This window comes from Harpia harpyja, chromosome 20, assembly GCF_026419915.1.
Source record: "Harpia harpyja isolate bHarHar1 chromosome 20, bHarHar1 primary haplotype, whole genome shotgun sequence".
Lineage (NCBI taxonomy): Eukaryota > Metazoa > Chordata > Aves > Accipitriformes > Accipitridae > Harpia > Harpia harpyja.
In genome coordinates this window covers 6,903,913-6,925,530 of record NC_068959.1, presented here as the reverse complement: position 1 = coordinate 6,925,530, position 21,618 = coordinate 6,903,913, and the positions used below count along the sequence as shown (strand labels likewise).

The window sequence follows — 21,618 nt, the reverse complement described above, 5'->3', positions numbered from 1 at the left end:
CTGCCAAGGGGGTTTGTCACCACTGACGTCTCAAAGCATCGCTCTTTTCCCCCCCCCCCTCCTGTTTCAAAAACAAACAAACAAAAAAAAGGGAATTTCTTAACTTGTGGTCAACTCAGAAAGGAGAAGCTCCTGCCGAGGGAGTGCTGGGGACAGTGCCTGTGAGGAGAGGCACCCGCTGCTTGAGAGGATCCTTCGGCTGTGTCCCCGCTCCGCGCTGGAGGCACGGTGGTCCCTGAGGACATGGGTCCTGCTCTCCTCCTGCTGCTCATCGCAACTGGCACCTGGCATGGTAGGTCCACCAGCGCCCCAAAGCTGTGTCTCCATGTCATTCTGGGGCGGTTTTGGGATGCGGTAAGGATTTCCTGGGTGTCTGGTATAAGTGCTCCATCGCTCCTGGGGCGAGGAGGGGTGACAGCCTTGGCAATGATGAAGTTGGACTAAGGGCCGCTTGGCTCCCAGTCCTGTCTACCAAAAGCCTGCTGTGGGCTGGGACAGTCCCCGCTTCTGCAGACTGCTGCGTAAGGCAGCCGATGCTGCTACGGGCAGGTTCAAGGAGCCTCAGCACGGGCAGGGAGCAGGCAAGAGAACATGTCTGCTCCCTGGCACAGCAGGGAAGAGACACTAGCTTGACATTTAGCGCAGACTAGGCTGTAGCAGCTTCCTGAAGACCATCCAGAACTGGCTGTCATTACAGAGGGAGGACAGTGGTGGAAAGAGAGTGTGTTGCTAGTCTGTGTTGGCTCTGGAGCCGGCTGTGCTGAGGGCTTGCTCTTAGCTGCCTGCAGCACTGCTGAGGTAAGGTCAAGGGGTATGGAAAGGTGCATGTGGCATAGGAAGAGCCTCAGCAGTGAGGAGATAGGAAAGGGAAACTTCCTGCTGTTTGGGTCTGGGCAGGGGTTAGGAGGAAGGAGAGGGTCAGCAGAAAGTGTCCTGAGGGAAGCTGTCTCTGGAATTACCCTTTGCCCAAATGAGGCAAGAACTGGAGATGCATGGCCTGCAGGTGAAGGAGTCGGGAAAGTTGGCTGCATCGGAACCTTCCAATGCACCTCATGCCTGGCTGGAGATGCCTGAGGGTTGCTGTTTTCTGGTGGCACTGGCATATACAACAGGGCTGTAGAGCCAGGATGTGATGGAAACAGAACTTGGGCAGCCAAGAAGGGAAAGGTGAATATGCCTGGTTTCTGAGGTTTTGGAGATGGCCAGGAGGCAATAACCTCAAGAAAAAGTCACTAAGCCTGTTCTGAGGTTTGCAACCAAACAGACAAAAAACAGTATTACTAATCTTATGTCTTAAGTGCTGGCTCTCGGGTCTTGCGTGGCACTTTCCTTCTTTTTCCTCTTGAGCTTGCTTCCCACACAATGAGACTCTGGTGTGAAGTTCCCCCTGAAAGGGGGCAATCTAGGGGGGAAAGCATTCAGCATGTAATGGGGAGGCAGTGTATCCCTCTTGAGCTACTGCTGTGTTCATATTTTCAGCCCAGGAAATTTGCACCCCCTTGCTGTTGTACTGCATGGTGTTTCACTTCAAGTCACGTATTTGACATGCTGAGCAGGCTTTTTCCAGGTCTGCTGTGCTGGGAATTAGGTTACGAAGGCTGCAGGGGTTTTAATTTCATAATTATTTTTTTTTAAGATAATAGGGACTAAGCAGACCTGATATAGATTCGCGAGAGAACATAACAATATCTGTCAGGATCTCTCCAAAGGTTCTTTGAGGCACTGGGCAATGCAGGTCACCAGCTGTGACGTCTTCATCAGGCAATGTCTGCTATGTCAGGGTGTTAGACACACATTTGTCTGAGTACCAGCACTGTTGGCCATCTGCAGCACAAAGCTGTAGTATGCCAAGGCTGGCCAAAGCAATAGCCTCAAGCTGGAGCCAGAGCCTGACTTCCTTCTCCTACCTCTTGGACTGCAAGTGCATCTTCTGAGAGTACCCAGGGCTGATGTAGTATGACCATTGTGATCTGGGCTCTTGTTGGCAGAGTGTCAGGGGCTCCAATCCCAGCTTCAGATCAAGCAGAGTAAAGATTTGAAACCTGATCAGCTCACGTCTGTGTTCTTGGCCATCTTGAGAGGTCTTCCTGGAGTTTCTTTTGTTTTCTTGTTGTGGATGAATCTAAACCTCTGAGGTAGAAGCCCTAAGCAGAGATGTGATGAGCAGCCTTTTCCCCACCCCCTGCTCCCCAAATACTGTAGGTGACTCTGGGGAAGGTGTCCTCAGAAACCAAGCTTTTTCTTGCCATCATTGGCAGGGGAGCTCAAGCCTCGTATGGGTCCCTTCCAGGGCCAGACCTTAGCCTGGTTATCCCCCAGGACCAAGTCAAGGTCCTGATGACTGGTTTCTGCGGTAAGGTTCTTAAGCATCTCTGTCTTACCAGTCTTTAATTCTCCTTCCTCACCATTTCCAAAGCCTCAGCAGAGGAAAGTAATGTTTTGACTGGCATGGGAGAGGCAAGGACAGAGCCTGCAGCTGTAACTAGAGGTCATGGTTGCACAACCCAAGTGTGGTAAAACCTTTGGCCAGCAGTTACTGGTAATGCTGCGGAAGCTGCTGGAGAGCAGCAGAGAGACATCCTTGGGCTTCGTGCAAGATTGCATACTGGTCAGCAGGGAGAAATCCTCCCCCAGCAGCCTTGCTTCCCCATTCTGGAAAAGGACCTGCTGGTCTAACTCATCCCCCAGCACACATGGAGTGGACGCTTGGGTGGCCTTCACCTGCCTTGTCCTGCATTTAGTGCCTCTGCCCCATCTGTCCTCACTCCACTTGTGTGGTGGTTGTGCTGTTGACAGGAGTCTCCAGTGACAGGCTGAAGGCTGCTGGCTTCTTCCTTGCTGTTATGGAGAGCACCTACCCTGAGCCTTTTCTGGCCATAGCATCTCAGTAGTAACTGGAGGTTGATGACAACATGGATGCAGAGTGACATGACTCTTGTTTTTCTTGTCCTCCTGCTATAGCCAAACCAAGGACCAATTACAACATGGTTTTTCCCTGAGACAGTTTGAACGCAGCTCTGAGTCAAAGAGCATGGCTCCCCCATTCAATGGTGCTGAAGCGTTAGATGTGGAGGAATAGCTAAAGAGGAGAGTAGGTGAGGGGAAAAGCATCCAGTGATAGAGAGTAAAAGCAACAGAGATGTGTCAAGCCCCACTAGAAAACACAGCTTAGCAAAAAGGGAGGAACATTGTACCTCACACGTGGAAAATGTGGCTTTGCAAGGGATTCTGGGGTATGTTTTTTCTCTCCACTTTGGGAATAAATGAGGTTTTTCTTCTTTCCACAGAAAGATGAAAGCATCACTGAAGAAAAAAAAAAAAAAAAAAAAAAAACCAAAAAAACCAGGGAGATAAAATGTCAAATATTCCATGCTCCAAAGCTCCCTGTCCTCTGCTTCTTCCTGCAGGGCCAGCAAGTTTGATCCAGGCCTTGTTTGGGTTTCCCCTGGGCAACTGCATCATTGTCATGCACCAGCAATGCTCTCCAGGGCCTTGAGTCTTGTATTCTTGACCCTTCACTGCACAGAGGGATGCATCAGCCCAAGACTGCTTAAATGATTCTCTTTGCGCTCTGATGGATGGGCTCTGGTGTTACAGCCCTGAGCACAGCTGGTAGCACAGGACACACATTTGTACCTTGGACATAGTCTGCCTCACCAAATGAGCTGTGAGAATGCGTGGATGAGGACGGGTGCGTGCTTCTTTTGCTGGCTGTGTTTCAGGGACAGTGTCTGAGGCAGTGCCTGGAAACAGATTTGCTTTAAACTGTCTTTGCTACCCATGACCATAAGCAGCCTTCTCTCCTCTCCTCCCTGCAACAAGGGCTGTAACATCTGGCCACTATTCCCCTTTCCCCTGAAGGATATGTAAGTGCAGCTGGACTAATGGTGCCATTATAGGGTGCTTTGCCCTCTCCCACTTCCTGATGAGTTATGGTTTTTATATTCATTTGGACAACAAATCTTTCAACTAAAGAGCTCCTGCAAGTCCAGAGCAGTCTTCTGCAGCGTTTGAGGCATCACAAGACCAAACTCAGCCCTTGTTTCTGCTGCTACCTGCCTGCACTGACTTCCTGTACAAAAAGCAATGAATTTATCAATTGGGCAGGTACCTTTATACTTAGTATTTGAACCTGGGTGTGTGTTCCTTTAAGATGTGAGGATGGGTTAGCAACTGGGAAGGAAAGCAGAAGTGGGAGAATAACCCTGGATAGGGGCTGGAGGGGGGTGCAGAGCCCCCCAAGCACAGATAGCCATTTGCAATGTGTTTCCTGTCCTCCCCGAAGGCCTGGTGTGGGGGTGGCAGCACTGCTGCTTCCCTAGCCCTGCGGCACTGATTCATTTCTCACTTCCCCCCCACCCTAAATATAGGTGGTGACTCAAAGAACTCGCTGACGTGGCAACACAGGGAAAAAATATTTCCCTCTGACACTAAGGGCTGGAGTGGGACCCTGGTTCCCCTTTATTAGCCAGCAGAGAAGCCGTCTTCAAGGCTGAGTTGCAATGCCAGTGTCAGCATGGCCTGGTGTGCTGTATGTACAACTGCAGCTATGGGCTTTCATGAGCCATTTAGCTTTTCTGTGTTTGTTTCCCAACCCCAAATATGAATAATAATGCTAACTCACTTCATAACGTGTTGATGGTATCTGCAAGGAGAATGCACTGTGTGACTCTATGATAAGGCATAAGTAGATGTCCTTCAAAATCTAGTACCTGGCAACCAAAAAGCCAGTCTTCCCAAAGGGCATCCACTGACCTCCTGCTCTGCAGATCTTTCGAGGTCTGTTCTAGCTTATCGCAGCACCAGTGCAACAAAGAGAGCCCCATCCACTAGACTTGACTTAAACTTCGTCAAGTGGTGTTACGGGCTAACCAAGTTCATATAGTAGCTCCAGCTCTGCCACAAAAGGAAAACTGTTGCAAGAAAAGGGAAAATCTGTCAGGAGCAATTTCCAAGCTAGCATCTGACCTAATCAGCTCCAGATGATTGTTTTTCCTGTGCCAGTGCTATAAATGTTCACATGTGGGGTTTTGTCTCTTCCCTGAAATTCATTCCTTGGAGTATCAGGCCATATCGGTCTGGTGGGAGGGAGAATGGTTGGAGTAATGTGAACCAAAAAGCCTGTCTTAATCCCAAGCTCAGCCTCTTCCTGATGCTGAGTTACTCCATGCTCAGCAGTGTGAACTCCAACAGAGCATCTTTAAGGATCATTTTTCCATCCTCACTCTTTCTCTTTCTTTTGTAGGCTCGGCATCCCCAGTGATCAGCCCTGACCTCCCTGCTCTGGTTGTCAACACGGGTGATCCAGTCATCTTGCACTGCTCAGGAGAGTCTGAAGTTGAATGGGAAGGCAGAAAGGATACATTCGGCAACCACACTAGCAGCACGCTCAGTATTCCCAAGGCCACTTACAGGGATACAGGCACCTATAATTGTGCTTACGTCGACAGCAGTGACAAGGGCATTGCAACAGTACATCTGTTCGTGCGAGGTAACCATGCTTCTCTCTTCCCACATACACTGGCAGAATGGCCTCCTTTCAGATAGCACAGCCATTACACAGGTCCTCTCTATGGCTGTGGTTGTGTGTGTGTTTGGGAAGCAGTGCAGTCTCCTAGTGGGGCAGTGGCTCACCCACATAAATGGGGCCCATGGCTGAAGCACTGGGGTAGAGTACAGAGCTGCATCTCATGCATATGTGGGAATGGCCTGGACCTCTCCCTCCATTTACCTTGGCTTCCCTTCCTGAAAAAACAGGGATGAAAGTCTGTTGGGTGTTGTAATGAGTAGTGAGATCTGGAAATCAGAACTGTATTATGAGTACCCCAGATAAGGGAGAGAATCACACTAATTGCATCCTCACAACATGACCTGAACCCCAAATATTCTTTTACCCCAGAAAAAGTTACACTGTGGTAGCTCCACCACTTGAGTTAACCCCTTCCCTTGTACCAGAGATACTGTCCTGGACAGGGAAGCTGGAGGTCTGATAAATAAGACTAACACCATGTTAGTGAAAAGTTTAATTAGAGGTAAGTATACTTCTTAGTCTCTTGCCTATGTACATTTGTGGTTGATTGTTGTGCTCTCCTCAAATGCCTTAGCTGGAATTGGGCTTGTTGTGTGAGTTTTTGGAAGCTGAGTCAGGCAGGCGTTGAGCAGGGCTGCCCCAGCATCGAACTCCCACTGGGCAGTAATGCTGGAGACTTGCCGTTGCTGGAATGTGTTTCTCAGCTTTGATGCATTTTCTGATCCCATTCTCTGGCCTACCTTGTCTCCTCCGCAGATCCCAATAATGTGTGGTATGTTCCGACTTTCCGGATCTTTGTGACCAAAGGCGGTAATGCTGAGCTCCCCTGTCTCATCACGGCCCCTGAGTATGGATCCAGTGTGACTCTGATAATGGATGACACCTTTCATCTCTCACCCGGGACCAACTATTCTTTCAGTGCCGAGAAAGGAATAACACTGTACAATGTGCAAAGCAAGCAGAAGGGCTCTTACCGATGCCAAGCAGTGATAAATGGAAAAATAGAGAGATCATCAAGAATAAGACTGTTTGTGGAAGAAGGTAAAGGATTGGGGTTGCTGCTGCCCTCAGGGAAACAGCAATAGCTAAGCTGACCACAGCAGATAGTTAAGGAAAAGCTCCTCGCCAGTGGTAGGAAAGACCTTCTGAACCTGTAATCTTTAAAGGGTTTTTAATGGAGGCAAAATTCCACCAGCTTCTGGCAAATTGGCCCCTTCAGGTGGGTCTCCGTGGGCTCAGCAGTGTTCAAATCTTTGCAGGCACTATCACAGAACAGAGAAAAAAGTCCATCTATCTCCTTGATGTTCTGCAGGTCCTCAGGCCCTGATGCTCAGGACATAACCATGGCAGAAGGTTCCCCTTCCCTTTCAACCCACAGTGCTGACTGCTCTGCTCTCCCCCACCAGTACTACTTCCCATAGACATGTGCACAGAAAGGAGTGGTGATCCCTAGGGAAGAATGACAGGGTAAAGAGACTGAAGAGGATGGAAAGGAGATGGTAGTCAGGCCCTGGGGAGTCTCCAAAGCACACAGGGTCACTGGGACAGCTGATGTTGACTCTTTCCCTGCTTGCCTTTATGTAGCACAGGAGAAGCCTGTAGAAGTGATGATGGACCCCATAGACCATGTGCGAATCGTGGGCGAACCTTTCAAAGTCACTTGCAGAGTAATTGCACCTTCCCATAAATATGACATCAGATGGGTGACAGCAGCAAAGAATGTAAGTTGAAGTGTGCAGCCTCAAGGGGGTATCAGGCTTTCCTGGAAACTGGGAGGCAAAGGGTGGTAAGAACTGCCCAGACCCAAGTCACTTGCAGCAAAGCCTTGAACTGCCTAACTAAAGCAGCTATTCAAACAAGCTGTAGAAATCTGAATGTGGCTATCCTTTCCTTGGGGTGACACAGGGTTAAGAAACACCTGCCCATTGTTAGGATCTTGCTGCGAGAGAGAAGGAAAGTACATTGTTTCAGCTGAGTTCATTGAGCAGGAGCCACAGTACCTACTAAGGCAACATTCTTCCACCCAGCCCTGCCAGGGCTTAGAAAGCAGCAAACATGTTCAGGACACAACAGTTCTGCAGAGAAAAGATATGGGTGAAGAAAGGGAATGCATTTCAAAATCTCTGTTGTGCTGACTTTTAACTGCTAGATGGTTAGATAAGATTTGCTAGAAGTTCTTATTATATCTGATGCCTTTATTAAGGAGTTGAAAAAACATACAGGATATGTTTGGATCACACAATGTAAGGACAACTTGCAGTCAGAAGGTTGACAATAGCTATAACCCTAACTGTTGTGGAATATCTGTCCTGAATACTTGGGTTTAATATGCCTCTCCACACAGATGGCTTTCAGTGACAGGGGCTCTATAACAAAGCTCAGTAGCCCAGAACAGGAGGTAGTGGGTATGTTTATCGTAAATATCATTCAGTTCCATATTTTGCTCTTCCAAGAAAGTGCCTGATGTTTCCTCCCTGCCTAACAGGTCAGGAGAACTAAAAACTCTGGCTTTGAAGATGAGAACTACGTCATCAGCGATATCCTGTCCGTTCCAGCAGTGACCATGGAGGATAGTGGGAAATACACTTGTATAGCTAATAATTCAGCAGGATTCAGGAATGCCTCGACAATGCTTCAGGTAGTAGGTGAGTGCTTCCCCAAAAGACCAGGAAGGTGTGGACTGAATCACACCTAGCCTTGAGTATTTGCCACTTCTGCCTCCACCTTGTTCCTAGTTTGGTTGTTAGAAACATCATTCTTGCTTGTGCCTGAAGGCTCACATGAGAACCGTGGAGCTGCTAGGAAAGGAAGTGGTGTTCCCTTCATGTCTTGAGGGGCAGGAGAAAATTTTTTGGATTCTGGATGAAAAATTGGGAAGCTCTTCTCAGTTTGTGTGTTTATAAACAACTTTAAAACAAAAAAAGAATGGGGCAAGGTTATGCTGAAGACCAGGAAAGGCTGGCTGGAAGCAAGGGCAAGCCACATGAGCAGAGTATGGATCTTTGTCTCTACCAGTAACATAAAAGGATTCAGGTCTATTATACACTTTTTTGTATCTCAAGATGGAAAATTCATCCTCCCAGCTCGTAGGCTGGGCTTTGCTGATGACCCAAACTGCTGCATACCATGGTTCAGAAAGAGGGCTTGATCTGAGCTGTTTCCAAGTGAGAAGCCGGGAGTTTAGCTAAGGGGCCTGCCTTCTATAGGCAATCAGGAGATACACTTTTAGCCTCCTCACTTATTAGGGTACAGCATGTGAAACCCCCTTCCCCATGTGGGTTCACTAAGATTTTCTAGCTCTCCTCAGGCAGAGTGTAATCCAAGCTGCCATGACAAAGCAGCAACTTAGAAGTACTCCTTTGGCAACATAATTTGTGTAATGCCTCATTCCCTCCTGCAGTCTCCCAGCTGAGGCTGCTCTTTCCAATAATGATCCATTTATGAAGCTGGTATAAGCTTGTCTGGGGTCTCTGGACATGCCTGCTGATGGCCATGCTCTCCTCCATCCTGCAGAGAGAGGTTATGTGTTCCTGACCCCGGTGCAAGCCACCAGCCAAGAGGTTGCTTTGGGAGAGAGTCTGAAGCTACAGGTCCTCATTGAGGCTTACCCAAAACTTCTCCACTGGGGCTGGGAGCACACAAACCCCTTGAAGAACTCTGGGACCACCACATTCGAGGGCCAAATGATCCCTGGAAACAACTGGTATGTGCTTGTTCTCTTCTACACTGGCCATGGCATGTTTCCAACAATGCTTTCCTTGCGAGACAGGCAGACCCCATGCTACTGGCTGACAGAAAACTCTCTGCCTTTCTGTCTTCTCTTTCCAGTATTATTAGCAAACCACAGTGAGCAGGTCTGACCGGGTCAAGGAGGACACCACCTCTGTCTAACTTGGCAGCCTTCTTTTTAGAAAACCTTGTGGAAGTCAGTATCACGTTTGTGGTCTGGTTGTTCAAGTTTACACTCTCCTTGCAGGAAGAAATTGCAGGGGTGGATGAACAGTACAAAAAACTGAATTCCCTCGCTGCTCCTCAGACCTGTCCCGTGGTCTGGAGAGTGTATGTACTGAGCAGCACTGTATGCCCAATGTCAAAAGAAGCCAGAAACATTGTTATGTGGATAAGATCTAAAGGAGGGTACAGGCCTGCTCTTCCAAAGCTTACAGCCAACTGAGACCAAAAGGGGACTGAAAGAATCATTCCATTTGTTGGGGAGTTTTGGCAATTCCCCTTTCATTTTCTTAGAAACCCAAAATAATCCACGAGAGGAACTATGCCACTCAGCAAGCATGATGGCTTTAGGGCAAACTTTCTTGCATCAGGATCTAGGAAATGGGCTGGGGGCAGAGGGTACTGGGCAATAGGGACTGTGACTTGATAGGCTAAGAAATGGGAGGAATAACTCATTCTGTCAAAGGCAGGAGGACCAGCATCCTCTGGCCCTTCAAAGGCAATGATTTAGATGTTAAACTCTTCTTTCTGAGCTTTCACCCACCCATAGGCTTTCAGAAGTGCTATGCACTTGGTGGCAAAAGGTCTTTCCTCTTAACAAGACCAGACCCTCCTTGCTTCCCCTGAAGAAGCAATTATCAGGTTCCCCTCATGGACTGGGATTAGTGCTGGGAAGTGTTCGCCCATTCCCAGGCACAGGAAGCAGCTGCATCTCGCTGAGCAAAGACTGTGTGAGTGCTTGAGTTTCCTCAGCACAGCTTTCTTCATGGTGTTTACTCTCTCTGTGTGAGCAGGTATAACAACACGTTCTTCCTGAACCGCCTGCAGGAAGGAGAGGGAGGTCTCTATACCTTTTACGCCTTCAACAATGAGACCAATGCATCGGTTACCTTCAGTATTTCTGTGAAATGTAAGTGCTTGGCATTGCCTGTTCTTTCACCCTGCTTGCCCTGGGGCTGCTGCCCAGCTGGCAGCAAGTAGGGTGCGGTACCAGGGTGCTTTCAGCCCAAAGCCCACAGGACACACAGCCAGACTGCATGTGGGACCCAGCCCAAACCTATGCATAGCACAGGGGTTCCTCATGTTTTATTGTTACACACATGGAAAGTAAATCAGAGCACAAGGAATGTGCTCTTCCTCTGATCATAGCACTCATTGTTTATCTGCCTTCCACAACAGCTCCTCCAAGGGTCTGCAGAATTAAGGTGCCAGCCAATGACTCCAGCATCCTTCAGTGCACAGCCATCGGCTACCCTGCCCCACGCATTGAGTGGTACCAGTGCCCCATTCACTCTGACAGGTAAGAAATGCCCAGGAGATAGAGCACCTCCAAGGTGTGCATTTGCCCTTGCTATGCTGGCATCTGCTGAGCAGCACCACGTGGGCTTGCTCACAGGCAATACAGCAGAGCCTGTTCAGTAACAGCAACAGGGAAGTTGCCCTGATTAAAAAAAAAAAAAAAAGTTCTTGGGGACTGTCTGAGGAGAGGGGGCAGGTACTATTCCCAAAGTCCTGAGCTTGAAGAGTTCAGCCATCTGTGATTCATGTTCTCCCAATGCTTTTCTGAGGAACAACATGTGGGTCCTTTGGAGAAGTGCCTTGACATAGGTTGCTGTAGAGCTGCATCCTGGCTGATCCAAGTCATCTTTCTGGGACCTCCACTAGACTGAGCCTCTGCAGAGCACAGGCTGACTGAGCTGCAGTGTGATGGGAGGCAACTGCAGCTGCCTGGACAGGGGTGGTTGTGTCTCAGTACCAGTCCCATTCAAGGAGGGAACTGCTGCCACAGCTGTAGCCACATAAAGGCAGTTAAGGCCCTGTCTATACAGGGCTTTGATGTTCAGGGAGAGGTCTTTTAACTGGGCAGTGAGTAACATGTCTCATAGAGCTGCTATCCTAATTCCCAGTGTCTCCTCTCTAGCCTGATACAGGCACCAATTCATTTATGAGCAACTGTGCTGCAGAGGAACACTCATTCTCTCCTGCTTGGTGTCTCTGCAGATACAACAAGGACTATAGGTTGCTGCTGAATGACTCCAGTCCCCAGTTGGTGAACATGTTGCCCTTCCGAGAGGTGGAGGTGGAGAGCGTTGTCCCGTTCCAGGAGCTGGGTGCCAATTTCACCTTCTGCTGTGTGGCCATTAACAGAGAGGGGAATGCTTTTGACATGTTTCACTCGCTCACCATCACCAGTAAGATACAAACTGGTAGCTTGGCAGTGAAAACAAGTGGGGGAGAATTTGGGGGCTTTTGGGGGCCCGTCTTCCTATATGTATGTCCCTATTGTCTTGCAAGAGAGGTGGAATAGATTCTACAAGCCCTCTCTCCTCACAGGATGGCTGGGTATAGTCTGGTGCCAAAGGCTGAGCCATAGCATGAACACCTTATAACTGCAGGACCTAGCTCCAGGGTGCAGTACAGCCAGCTGTTGCTCAGCCCACTGGAGTCCAGGGGTTGCATCTTTTGATGGGCTGCTTCTTGCTGCACAGATCTTGGTCCCCAGTCAGTCTGACCTGCACCTGGTGCTGTTTGTGTGGAAATTGGGGTGCCTGGGGGAACCATTACAGCCTTGAGTTTGGCATCAAGAACTTCCCTCAGTTCCCAGCAGCTCTTTTGGGTGTCTCTGAGACCAGCTCTGGGTTGCATTGCATACAGGCGAAGCCTAAGTGAACAGCTGGGCAAAATGCTCCCAGAGATGGGATTGAAACAGGAGTGGTTTACTCATCCCTGGTTTTTTTGCTCCTGCAGGAAGTGTCATGGCCCCCCCAAACAAGCTCTTCAGCCCCATTCTCTCCGCCTGCATAGGCACATCGGTCCTGCTGTTCCTCCTGCTCCTCTTCCTCCTCTACAAGTACAACCAGGTCAGATTCCCTGTTGCATAGCAAGGGCTGCAGGGCCTGCCCAGCCTCAGAGACCACATGGCCTCTGCTGGCAGCTGCAGGCAGGGAGCATTCAGCTTGGATGTACCAGGCAAGATACCTCCCTCATCTCCACTGCCTCCCAACTTCCCCCAGGAGTTTCCTGCTGCAGGGCAAACCTCGTGCACCAAACCCAGTGTGTTAACACCTCTCCCACCCTGGTCCTTCAGTCTTGTAGCCTAGAGGTCAATGTGGATATTCCTTGGTGCCAAAGGTGCTCGTTCTGTGCTGTCAGTTGCAGCTGGTTTTGCTCTGGTCACCATGAATCCACAGACCAAATTAAGGAGAGAAAAAAAAGTGATCCACAACTTGCATCTACTTTATATTCTCCTCCATGCTTTATAAAAAGCTGTCTTTATGGGGAAACAGGATGATATTAGAAGGCGTTTGTCTCCAGGAAGACTTGGTCACTATTTTTATATAAGAACTTGCCCCATTTTCTCTGCAAGACTCATTTTCAGCATTTGGATTCCTTCACAGTTGTTTCCATAAACTGTACCAATCAATAGCCACCTCTGCTTCATTAGTGGGTGAAAATCTCCTGGTTTTCAGCTCTCCCTTTGGCACTCTTCCTTTGACAGCCCATCAAGAATGCAAATTTTGCAGCAGAGTTCTGGTGCTGGTTGTCAGAAGATCCAACAGAGCCTTCTCCCAAACAAGCACCTACAGCTTTGCAGGCAGAGCTGTCTTTGGCTAGTAGTCCAGAAAGAGAGAGGTGGATGGATGTGTAAGCACAGCTCTGAAGAAATAGCTTTTAGGAAGGCCTTGCAAGCCCAAGAGAAGCAGGACATGTTTATAAATCTTATTTATCTCAGCCATGGGCTTCTTGAGTCATGGCTGATTGCTGCAGTGCTAGGTGAATCATGGAGCAGAAAGCAGGCAACAGCAAACACACCAAGTTCATGTGCACTCTTTATGAGGGACCTCCATGAGAAACTGTGCTTCTTGGAGCATCCTGTCTGGGCCTTTTTGAACAGCCTGCATGGGCATGGATGTTCAACTCTTAGGCAAAGGAAATAGAAGCAGTGTGGGGGAGAAAACAAACAGATGCTTTTGCATCAAAACTGCAGATCTGTTTGCCTCAGTTTTTGTCCCTCATGCCTCAACCTAGCTTTGAGCATCTACCCATATGCTCCATCCTTCTCAGCAACTACCCAGGTGAAATGGTGAGGGGAAGCATTTCAGCACACACCTTCCAGTAGCTGGGACATGAGATCTCATTCATTGCGGACATGGTCACTCCACCCATGCTTCCTTGTGCCTGCCTTGATGGAACTGAGACTACCTTTGCCACACTAGGATGCAGGTCCTTGCCTGTTTCTTTGTACAGGAGAAAAGGCTGCACATGGTACTCTCATGCCAAGCTATTTCACTGCCTTTCTCTGTATCTGTGCCTCCAGCCTGACTCCCTAGCCCTCTCAACATGAGTGACAACACCCAGCACAAGCTGGCAACTGCCTCTGCCCATGGGCTCCAGCACTGCTGCTCTCTGCCTTGCCTGGTTACTTCTGCCATGAGATTCATGGAAAAAAGAATAAATTCTTACTTCTCTTTCTCCATTTCTTTTTTTTCCCCTGTAAGGGAAGCAGGGCTGGGCCAGCTCCACTGTTCTGCTGTACTCAGCAACCCAGGGTACCATGAAAGGGGACACAGTGGGGACACCTCCCTCCAGCACCAGCTGGGCACTGTCAGCCACTGGTCTGGTGGGACATGCTGGCTCTCCCAGCTCTGCCATCTCATGTGAGGGCAACAGGCTACTTTAAGTGAAAGAGGCAAGAGAGCCTCCCTCAGTCATGGGTGATGACTTGGAGGGACTTTGTAACAGCAAAGGGACCAGGCTGTCCAGACAAAGAGTCTTTCACTCAGTCCAGGTTCAAAGCAAGAAATATTTGATGGGGTGAAACCTAAGTCTTCCCTCTATGCCTGCAGGATGAGAGCTAGAGTGCATGCTGGGACTGGGGAACCCTCAGGACTTGAGGAACATTGAGTAACTGGAGTCTCTTCCTTGCAGAAACCCAAGTACCAGGTGCGGTGGAAGATCATTGAGGCCTGTGAAGGGAATAACTACATTTTCATCGATCCCACTCAGCTGCCATACAATGAAAAATGGGAGTTTCCTAGGAATAACCTCCAGTTTGGTAAGAAACCTTCCTTGCTGCTTGCCTGGTGGCATGCAGCTCACCACAGAGCTGAAATGCTCCAAGGGACTGAGCCAAAGCAACTAGGCAACATCCAAAGCTGCATCCAGACATTACAGCAACATCCCTAACCAGGCCTTGCTGCCCTTGTCCACACAGGGTGGCAAATGTTAGGGTACAACCTCCCCCTAGCCCTCCATTGCTCCGAGGAAGGTTGACAGGATCATGTCCCTCCTCTCGCATCTGGGGTCATTCCTAATGCATAAAGCTGGTGAGTCCACGTTTGGATGTGGCCTCTTTCATGCTATCTTTGCTCACAGTAGAGTTCCCCTCAGATGTTAACCAGCTCCTGACTAAGAGATGTGTCATTGTCTGGGCTCAGCAGGAATCCCCACCCACCAGACATTCTCCTCAAGGTTGTGTGCAGGACAACTGCTCAATCTTTTTCTATAAAACATCTTATAAGCACTTTTTTTTTTTCCCCTCTGCAGGAAAAACTCTTGGAGCAGGAGCCTTTGGAAAAGTGGTAGAAGCCACTGCTTTTGGTCTGGGCAAAGAAGATTCAGTCCTCAAAGTGGCTGTGAAGATGCTAAAGTGTAAGCCCAGAGCAACTTGCAAAGGCTGAAATCCCCCAAGCTCCTTTGGGCAGGATGCAGTGCGTGTTCACCATGTGTGTTGGTGCTCCCAGGCTGCAACACCTGCTTTTTTAGTTGTTTCTGTGACAAGTACTGGGTGCTGGAATTACACTGCCATCATTTTTGTGGACACGCATGGCTGGAGGCCCAGACAGAGGACACAACTTCCTCTCTGAGTGTGTCTCTTCCTTTTGTTCCATATCTGTGTCTACACCTTTTTCTGTCTTCCCCCTTAATCTCTTCCTTGTCCCTCCCTTGCTCCTTCACACAGCCTTTCTCCTCTCATCTTGCAGCATCGGCAGACACAGATGAGCAGGAGGCTCTCATGTCTGAGCTGAAGATCATGAGTCACTTGGGACACCACGAGAATATTGTTAACCTGCTGGGAGCATGTACCTATGGAGGTAGGACCCCATGCCCCTTCTTCCCCCATGGAGCCCTCCCATAGCCTGCTTCTCTGAGGCTCTTATTCTCCTCAGTCTCACAACAGAGACAGCTGATGAGCTTGGCGGTCTTTTTTGGACCTGTAACTTTGCAAGGGCCTGTGGACTGGCTGTTTCCAGACATGCTGATGTGCAGTATGGGTTCTGCTGCCCCTCCCAGGGAAAGCAATCCTCAGGACAGGTCACAGTAATGTCATTTCTTAATGAACCCTTTCTGCCTCTCTCCCAGGCCCAATCCTTGTCATCACTGAGTACTGTCGCTATGGAGATCTGCTGAATTTCCTGAGGAAGAAGGCTGAAACCATAATTATCCAGGATTCTGCCCTGGACACCTCTTTAGATAGTGCTGCTGATTACAAAAACATTGATCTAGAGAAGAAATACATCCGGAGGTAAGAGCAGAGCTTAGGTGGCTGCGGGGCTGAGCAATGCAGGGCCTGGATGCTTGCTGGAAGAAGTGTGCAGAGAGCTGTGCTAGGGAGAGATTAAGGCCAAAGGTTTGGGGACTTGCAGAATACCAGGATGTAAAACCCACTGGGGTTGTGTGTGCTTAGACTTGGTTACTGTTCCAAGTTTTCCAAAGTATTTGACAGCAGTTGTTGAATATCCCACAACAAATCCAGGTTTCGATCCAGTCTGCCCTCCCACAATCTGGAATCAAAACTTTTTTGCTTCTTGCACTATTGAGCACGTGGGTTTTGTAGGACAAGAGGCTGACTGTTCCCCATCAGCCAAGGGCAGTCCCTTGACAAAAGAGGAGCAGTACTTGGAGCCCAATACCACAGGGCACCTAGGTCCCCTTTCCAAATCAGCTTCAATGTTGACTTTCCTTTTGCCCTTAAGCCTCTAGCTAAGCCACTTCCTGCAGGCAGGGATGTGGTTTCTTCTCTCAGTGGATGTGGAGAAGGGCAGAAGGTACTGCTGGAGGGTTGCTAACAGCCTGCCTCCATCTCTTGCTTCTGACTCAGTGACAGTGGCTTTTCGAGCCAGGGTTTGGAAACATATGTTGAAATGAGGCCTGTGTCGTCATCATCATCTTCAGCGTCATCAGATTCTGCGCAAGCCAGGGGTGAGTTAAAGGGTCATTTCTGTATTTTTATGATTTCTTTATTCTGGTGATCCTGTCTGGTTTATCCCCAGGGAACCAGGATGCACCATAGCTTGCATTATTCACCAGGTTTGCAGCATCTCTAAAACTTTGCTTCGAATTTCAGGGAAAAGCTCAGGGGAAGAAGATGAAACCAGGGAGGACCTCCGTCCCCTCAATCTCTCTGACCTGCTACAGTTCTCCAGCCAGGTGGCCCAGGGCATGGCATTCCTTTCATCAAAGAATGTGAGTGCCAAGAGGAAAACTGCCACCACACCCCAACTGGGAAACACCAGTCCAGCCAGCAGGCACCAGCCATCCTGTCTGCACAAGGCTCAGGATGTTTTTGGATGGGGTGGCCAAGCTCAGCAAGGTGCTGCTGGAAATGGGCCTCTGCTCCATTTGTTGGGTCCAGACATGCTGGGCTATGGTGACTGGTGTTTCCTTCAAAGCCTTTGTCTCCCATGGGCTCTGGGCAGGCCATCACAGCAGGGCAGTGTTATGGGGAGGGTGGGAACCCAGGGCTGTGCATCGTGCTAATCTCAATGTTTTCTCCCCAGCTTTTACATGAGGTCAGGAACTCTGATGTGAAGCTTTCTCATATTGGCAGCTTCACTGCTGCCCCAGGGACAAGGAACTGAAAGTGGCCGTTGAGCTGTCTGCCAGAGCTGGCTCATTTAGAGCATTAGAGAGTAACTGTATGACTGTTTCAGAGATGAGGACACAGGGGCAACAGCCCCTGGCTCTGAGCCTCCTCCCATGGGAAGATGACTGCTCCATGAGTGATTAAAGGACATGGCATGAAATGTCACAATGTCTTAGCACTGCAAATGAAGTGGTTGGGTCCTTGTATGTGACACAGTGCCTCTTACAGGGGCTTTTCAAGCAGTGCATGTTCCCCTTGCCCCTACAAGTGCTGTTTCGGTGACAGGCCTGGCCTGTAGGGAATTAGTTGGGGATGTTGGCTGGGTCTCAGTTGTGCTCTCTTCTCCCCAGTGCATCCACCGTGACTTAGCAGCCAGGAATGTGCTCATATCAGATGGACGGGTAGCCAAGATCTGTGACTTCGGCCTGGCCCGCGATATCATGAATGACTCAAACTATGTTGTAAAAGGCAATGTAAGTAATTAAAATGGGGACAAGAGAAAGTACAAGGGTAGGGTGCAGCTGGAGCACAAAGGACAGGGTGTAGTGTAAGCTGCCAGCTTGTCCCAGTCTGCAGGACTCTCTGCTCTTCCAGGCCCGCCTGCCCGTGAAATGGATGGCCCCAGAGAGCATCTTTGACTGCATTTACACAGTGCAGAGCGATGTGTGGTCTTACGGCATCCTTCTCTGGGAGATCTTCTCCCTTGGTAAGAAAGAAGTGAGCTTGCAAACCTCTTTTGTTTTCCATGGCTTACCACTGCCCTAATGTCTCTGCAGAAAAGTTTCCAAGAAAGAAGGTTGACAAAAATCTAGGTTTTATCAGGGCTATAAAACACTGTATTATGCTTCCAGAGGGACCATTAAAAACAATGGATCCTGGATGATTTGCTCTAGCTGAGAACTCCCTGAGAATGTGTAGCGCTGGCTCAGGCAATGCTCCAGGCTGCCTCTTCCCATGCCACAAGGCTGGAGTGTTAAAGCCTCTGATCTGAGAGCCACCTCTGCTCCTGTTACTGTCATAGGTAAAAGTCCATATCCTGGTATGGTGGTGAACAGCAAGTTCTATAGCATGGTGAAGCAGGGATACCAGATGGCCAGGCCCGACTTCGCTCCCTTGGAAATGTGAGTGGATGTGCTGAGATGCACACAATGGGTGACAGGGTGGCTGGAGCTGCTTCATGGGGAGTGGGCTGGGAGATGATGGCACAGGAACCTTGGTCATAGGTCTGCCTGCTGCTCCCAGGTGTGTCTGCCCTTGAGGTTCAAGTTGGATTCCTACTAGGCTGCTCCTTGCCTCTGTAGGAAAGCAAGACCTGGGGCAGTCAGTTATGATGTTCCATCCAGTATTTCCCCTGTTTATGGACAGGAAGAAGGGAGAGCTTATGTTATAGGTCTACATTCCTGAACTTGGTGGATTTTTCTTTTTTGTCAGCTACTTTTGACCCTAGGATTGTGAGAAGGCAAGCCTGAGTAGGTTACAGGAGAGGGATGAGTTTAAGCCTAAAGAAAAATGTACTGGAGGCATAAAGCCCCTTGTTGATAGACTAGAACTTTGCTCTATCCACTTTTGTGCTCATTTTCCCTAGAGCACTGCACATGCACTGACCACAGGTTTTATAGTCAGGAAGGCAAGGGACTGCTCAGTACTTGTACCTGAAATACAAAGTGCTGCAGGGAAGAGCCTGGGGGTGCAGACCCTCCAGCAGCTTTGCAGCAGCACAGTGCAACCACCCTGTCCGGCTCTGCAGGTACAGCATCATGCAGGCATGCTGGAGCCTGGAGCCCACACAGAGACCTACCTTTGACCAGATCGTCTGCTTCATCCAGAAAGAGCTGGAGGTGCATAAGGAACAGGTGAGGACCTTTGGAGAGGAGAAGGGGGAAGGGAGATGTGCTTTCCCCCTACAGAAGCCTAGCTCCTGGACAACTTTCCTGATGATGTCCCTTACCTTTAACTGATGGGAGCGGTTTAGTGTTGGTGGAAAGTGCAGAGAGGCATCCAGATTTCCCCATGCTGAAGGGTTAAGTCACTCCCTACCATGACCAAAGGAAGTTGGACAAAGAAATACAGCTGCCTTGCAGCAACCTCTATGGGCAGCAATACAGGTAGTGATACAACTACCAATGCAGCAGCAGCCCTGCCCCATTCCCCTGGATTTGGTGTGCAGCTGGACAAAAGGCGTGCTGCCTTGTGATTAGCTGTCCTGCAGCTCCACAAAAGCATGGGTATGCCTGTCCTGCCAGCTAGCCCTGCCTTGTGGGCACAGCAAAGGGTAGTGTTGAGTTAGCATCCCCAGCTGGTCATCTGTGCAGAAACAGATGTCGTACACCATTGAAGGGACTGAAAATACACTTGGGGTGGGGTTGGTTGAGGTTGTTTGTTTTTTTTTTTTTTGCTTTCAAGGACTACACCAACCTCCCCTCCACTGCTGAGGAAGACAGTGGCTGTGATACCTCTGGCTGCTGTGAGGAGTCCTGCGAGCAAGAGGAGAGTGGCCAGCCCCTTCTCAAGAGCAACAACTATCAGTTCTGTTAGCTGGTACCATTGCCCCGGGGTAGATCCCTGTCCTCCCTGCTTTGCAGAGCACATGGTTCTGCTCTGCCCTAGGACACAGGCGCCTTCTGCTTTGGCTCTCCTCTCTGTGCTTTCTGAAGTATGAGTGTTACTGACTCTCTCACTGAAAGGATAGTGCTGGAGTGACTCAAAACCAAGACTCACCATGGGGTCCCTAAGGTCTTATCTCAATCATAGCATAGAGTTGTTGGGATGATAACATGCTCCATCTCTACAAGGTACAGAGAGGTCCTTGTTACCTGATTCCCCACCCCCTGGAGAAGGCTGTGGGGTGGGGGGTGGGGGTTGTAGTTTTTTTTAAATACAAGTTGCAGCCATGTAAGACATTTCCAAAAGTCACTCACATGACTGAACCCTTGTGTTTTATGAGCACATCTTGAACTAAGTCCTGAAGCCAGAACTGCTCCACACACCAGAAACAGCCCTCTCTTCTTGGTGGTCCTGCTCTCTTCCTTTTGTCAGTCTGACCCTGGATGTTGCAGAGTGAGTGTTTAGATATAGGTAAAGCCTCTACTTAGCATTAATTAATTAATGCATTAACCTCTACATTTCCTTATGTAATCTACCTCTCTGCAGCTGATGCTTATGCAGGGAGGGTTTGGGTGAAGCAAGCTAAGGAGACAACCCCAGGGTTATGTGAACTTGTGCCCCAGTAACAGGACAGAGGGGCAGTTATTCCTCAGTTAAAATACAGAGGTAACCAGTGCTCTTCCATGTGAGCACTGAACACAACTCCAATCCAGGAAAGAATGGCAGCTTAAACACATCCGGAAATGATCATAACACATATCCTACAAAACTTCTGACTTAAACATGTAGCAATCACTGCCTTTGTTATGATTAAAGATATGCTCTTGTATGTATTTTCCTGAGTGTATTTTTAATAGTACAGCTGAGAATTTTTTTCATAAGCTAGGGCCTAATGCCCTTAAACTTATTTCTCATCTAGCTCTTGTTCAGCATTACTAATGCCACAGCCACCCAGTCCTGTGTAGCTGGAAGTAGCTAAAGTACCTTCTTGGCTTCACCTGACTCAGTGGGTAAAGGATCAGTATCCCAGGTACAAGCACTGACAGGGCTCAGGCAAGCTACTGTATAGCAGGTGCCCTTTGTCATACTGTGAGCAATTATGTTGTGGGCTACTTCTGATTGATTATATTAAACCTGGTTTTATGCTAACACCAAAAGTGATTAATTCTTCTTACTAAAGAAAAAGCTAATGTATTTCTATCTGTCAGCATTATAAAGAATAAAGTAAGATGTTTAAGAAAACAAGTCTCCTCCAGAGGTTTAAGGACTGTTCTCAGAGGGGAATGGATCAGAACATGGGTGATGCACTGGCTCATCCTCTCACACCCTGCAACTCTGCTCCAGTTCCTCATTACCAGTTTTCAAAACCATTCAATCTTGTGTAATTGCAAAAACTTATTAAAAGCAAGGTTTTAAAGCACTTTGCTCTGACTGGCCTGTCTGTAATTGGGAAAAATTAAGTAGTATCCATGCATGGATATAATGGGGGAATGAGTAATTTCAATTGTGATGATGGGATGCCTGACAACAGTCACTGTGTTTGAGACAGGCACACAGCAGCAGTCTGCATGGGAAAGGCAGTGCAAGGGCAGGGTCGAGGCAGAAGGACCCTGGTGACCAGAGACTTGAGCTTACTGCAGCAGAACCTCCTCTAGCAATAGCTCCA

The 21,618-nt window shown here is 48.9% G+C and overlaps 1 protein-coding gene across 2 annotated transcripts; it reads left to right on the top strand.

The window, feature by feature from the left end:
* The first annotated feature begins 74 nt into the window (after positions 1-74).
* CSF1R (colony stimulating factor 1 receptor) lies at positions 75-21,372 on the top strand. 2 transcript variants are annotated; one of them, XR_008239491.1, is made up of 22 exons: positions 75-292; positions 5,246-5,491; positions 6,287-6,571; positions 7,115-7,251; positions 8,016-8,175; positions 9,044-9,233; positions 10,276-10,391; positions 10,661-10,781; positions 11,483-11,673; positions 12,230-12,342; positions 14,411-14,537; positions 15,029-15,133; positions 15,466-15,576; positions 15,845-16,007; positions 16,584-16,684; positions 16,830-16,948; positions 17,699-17,821; positions 17,943-18,054; positions 18,370-18,469; positions 19,096-19,201; positions 19,752-21,176; positions 21,211-21,372. XR_008239491.1 is itself a non-coding variant. In XM_052816302.1 (21 exons), the coding sequence occupies exons 1-21, from the start codon at positions 244-246 to the stop codon at positions 19,881-19,883; spliced, it is 2,907 nt and encodes a 968-aa protein (XP_052672262.1). In that variant the 5' UTR covers positions 75-243; the 3' UTR covers positions 19,884-21,372. The 2 variants fall into 2 exon arrangements, 1 of the variants encoding a protein (XP_052672262.1); XM_052816302.1 differs by having other exon boundaries at positions 19,752-21,372.
* Positions 21,373-21,618: the final 246 nt, after the last annotated feature.

Bases quoted from the DNA above. Each gene is read 5' to 3' on its own strand.
- CSF1R (XM_052816302.1), top strand. From the start codon at position 244: ATGGGTCCTGCTCTCCTCCTGCTGCTCATCGCAACTGGCACCTGGCAT. The intron at 293-5,245 runs GTAGGTCCACCA...TTTCTTTTGTAG, and splicing joins CGCAACTGGCACCTGGCATG to GCTCGGCATCCCCAGTGATC. The intron at 9,234-10,275 runs GTATGTGCTTGT...CTGTGTGAGCAG, and splicing joins ATGATCCCTGGAAACAACTG to GTATAACAACACGTTCTTCC.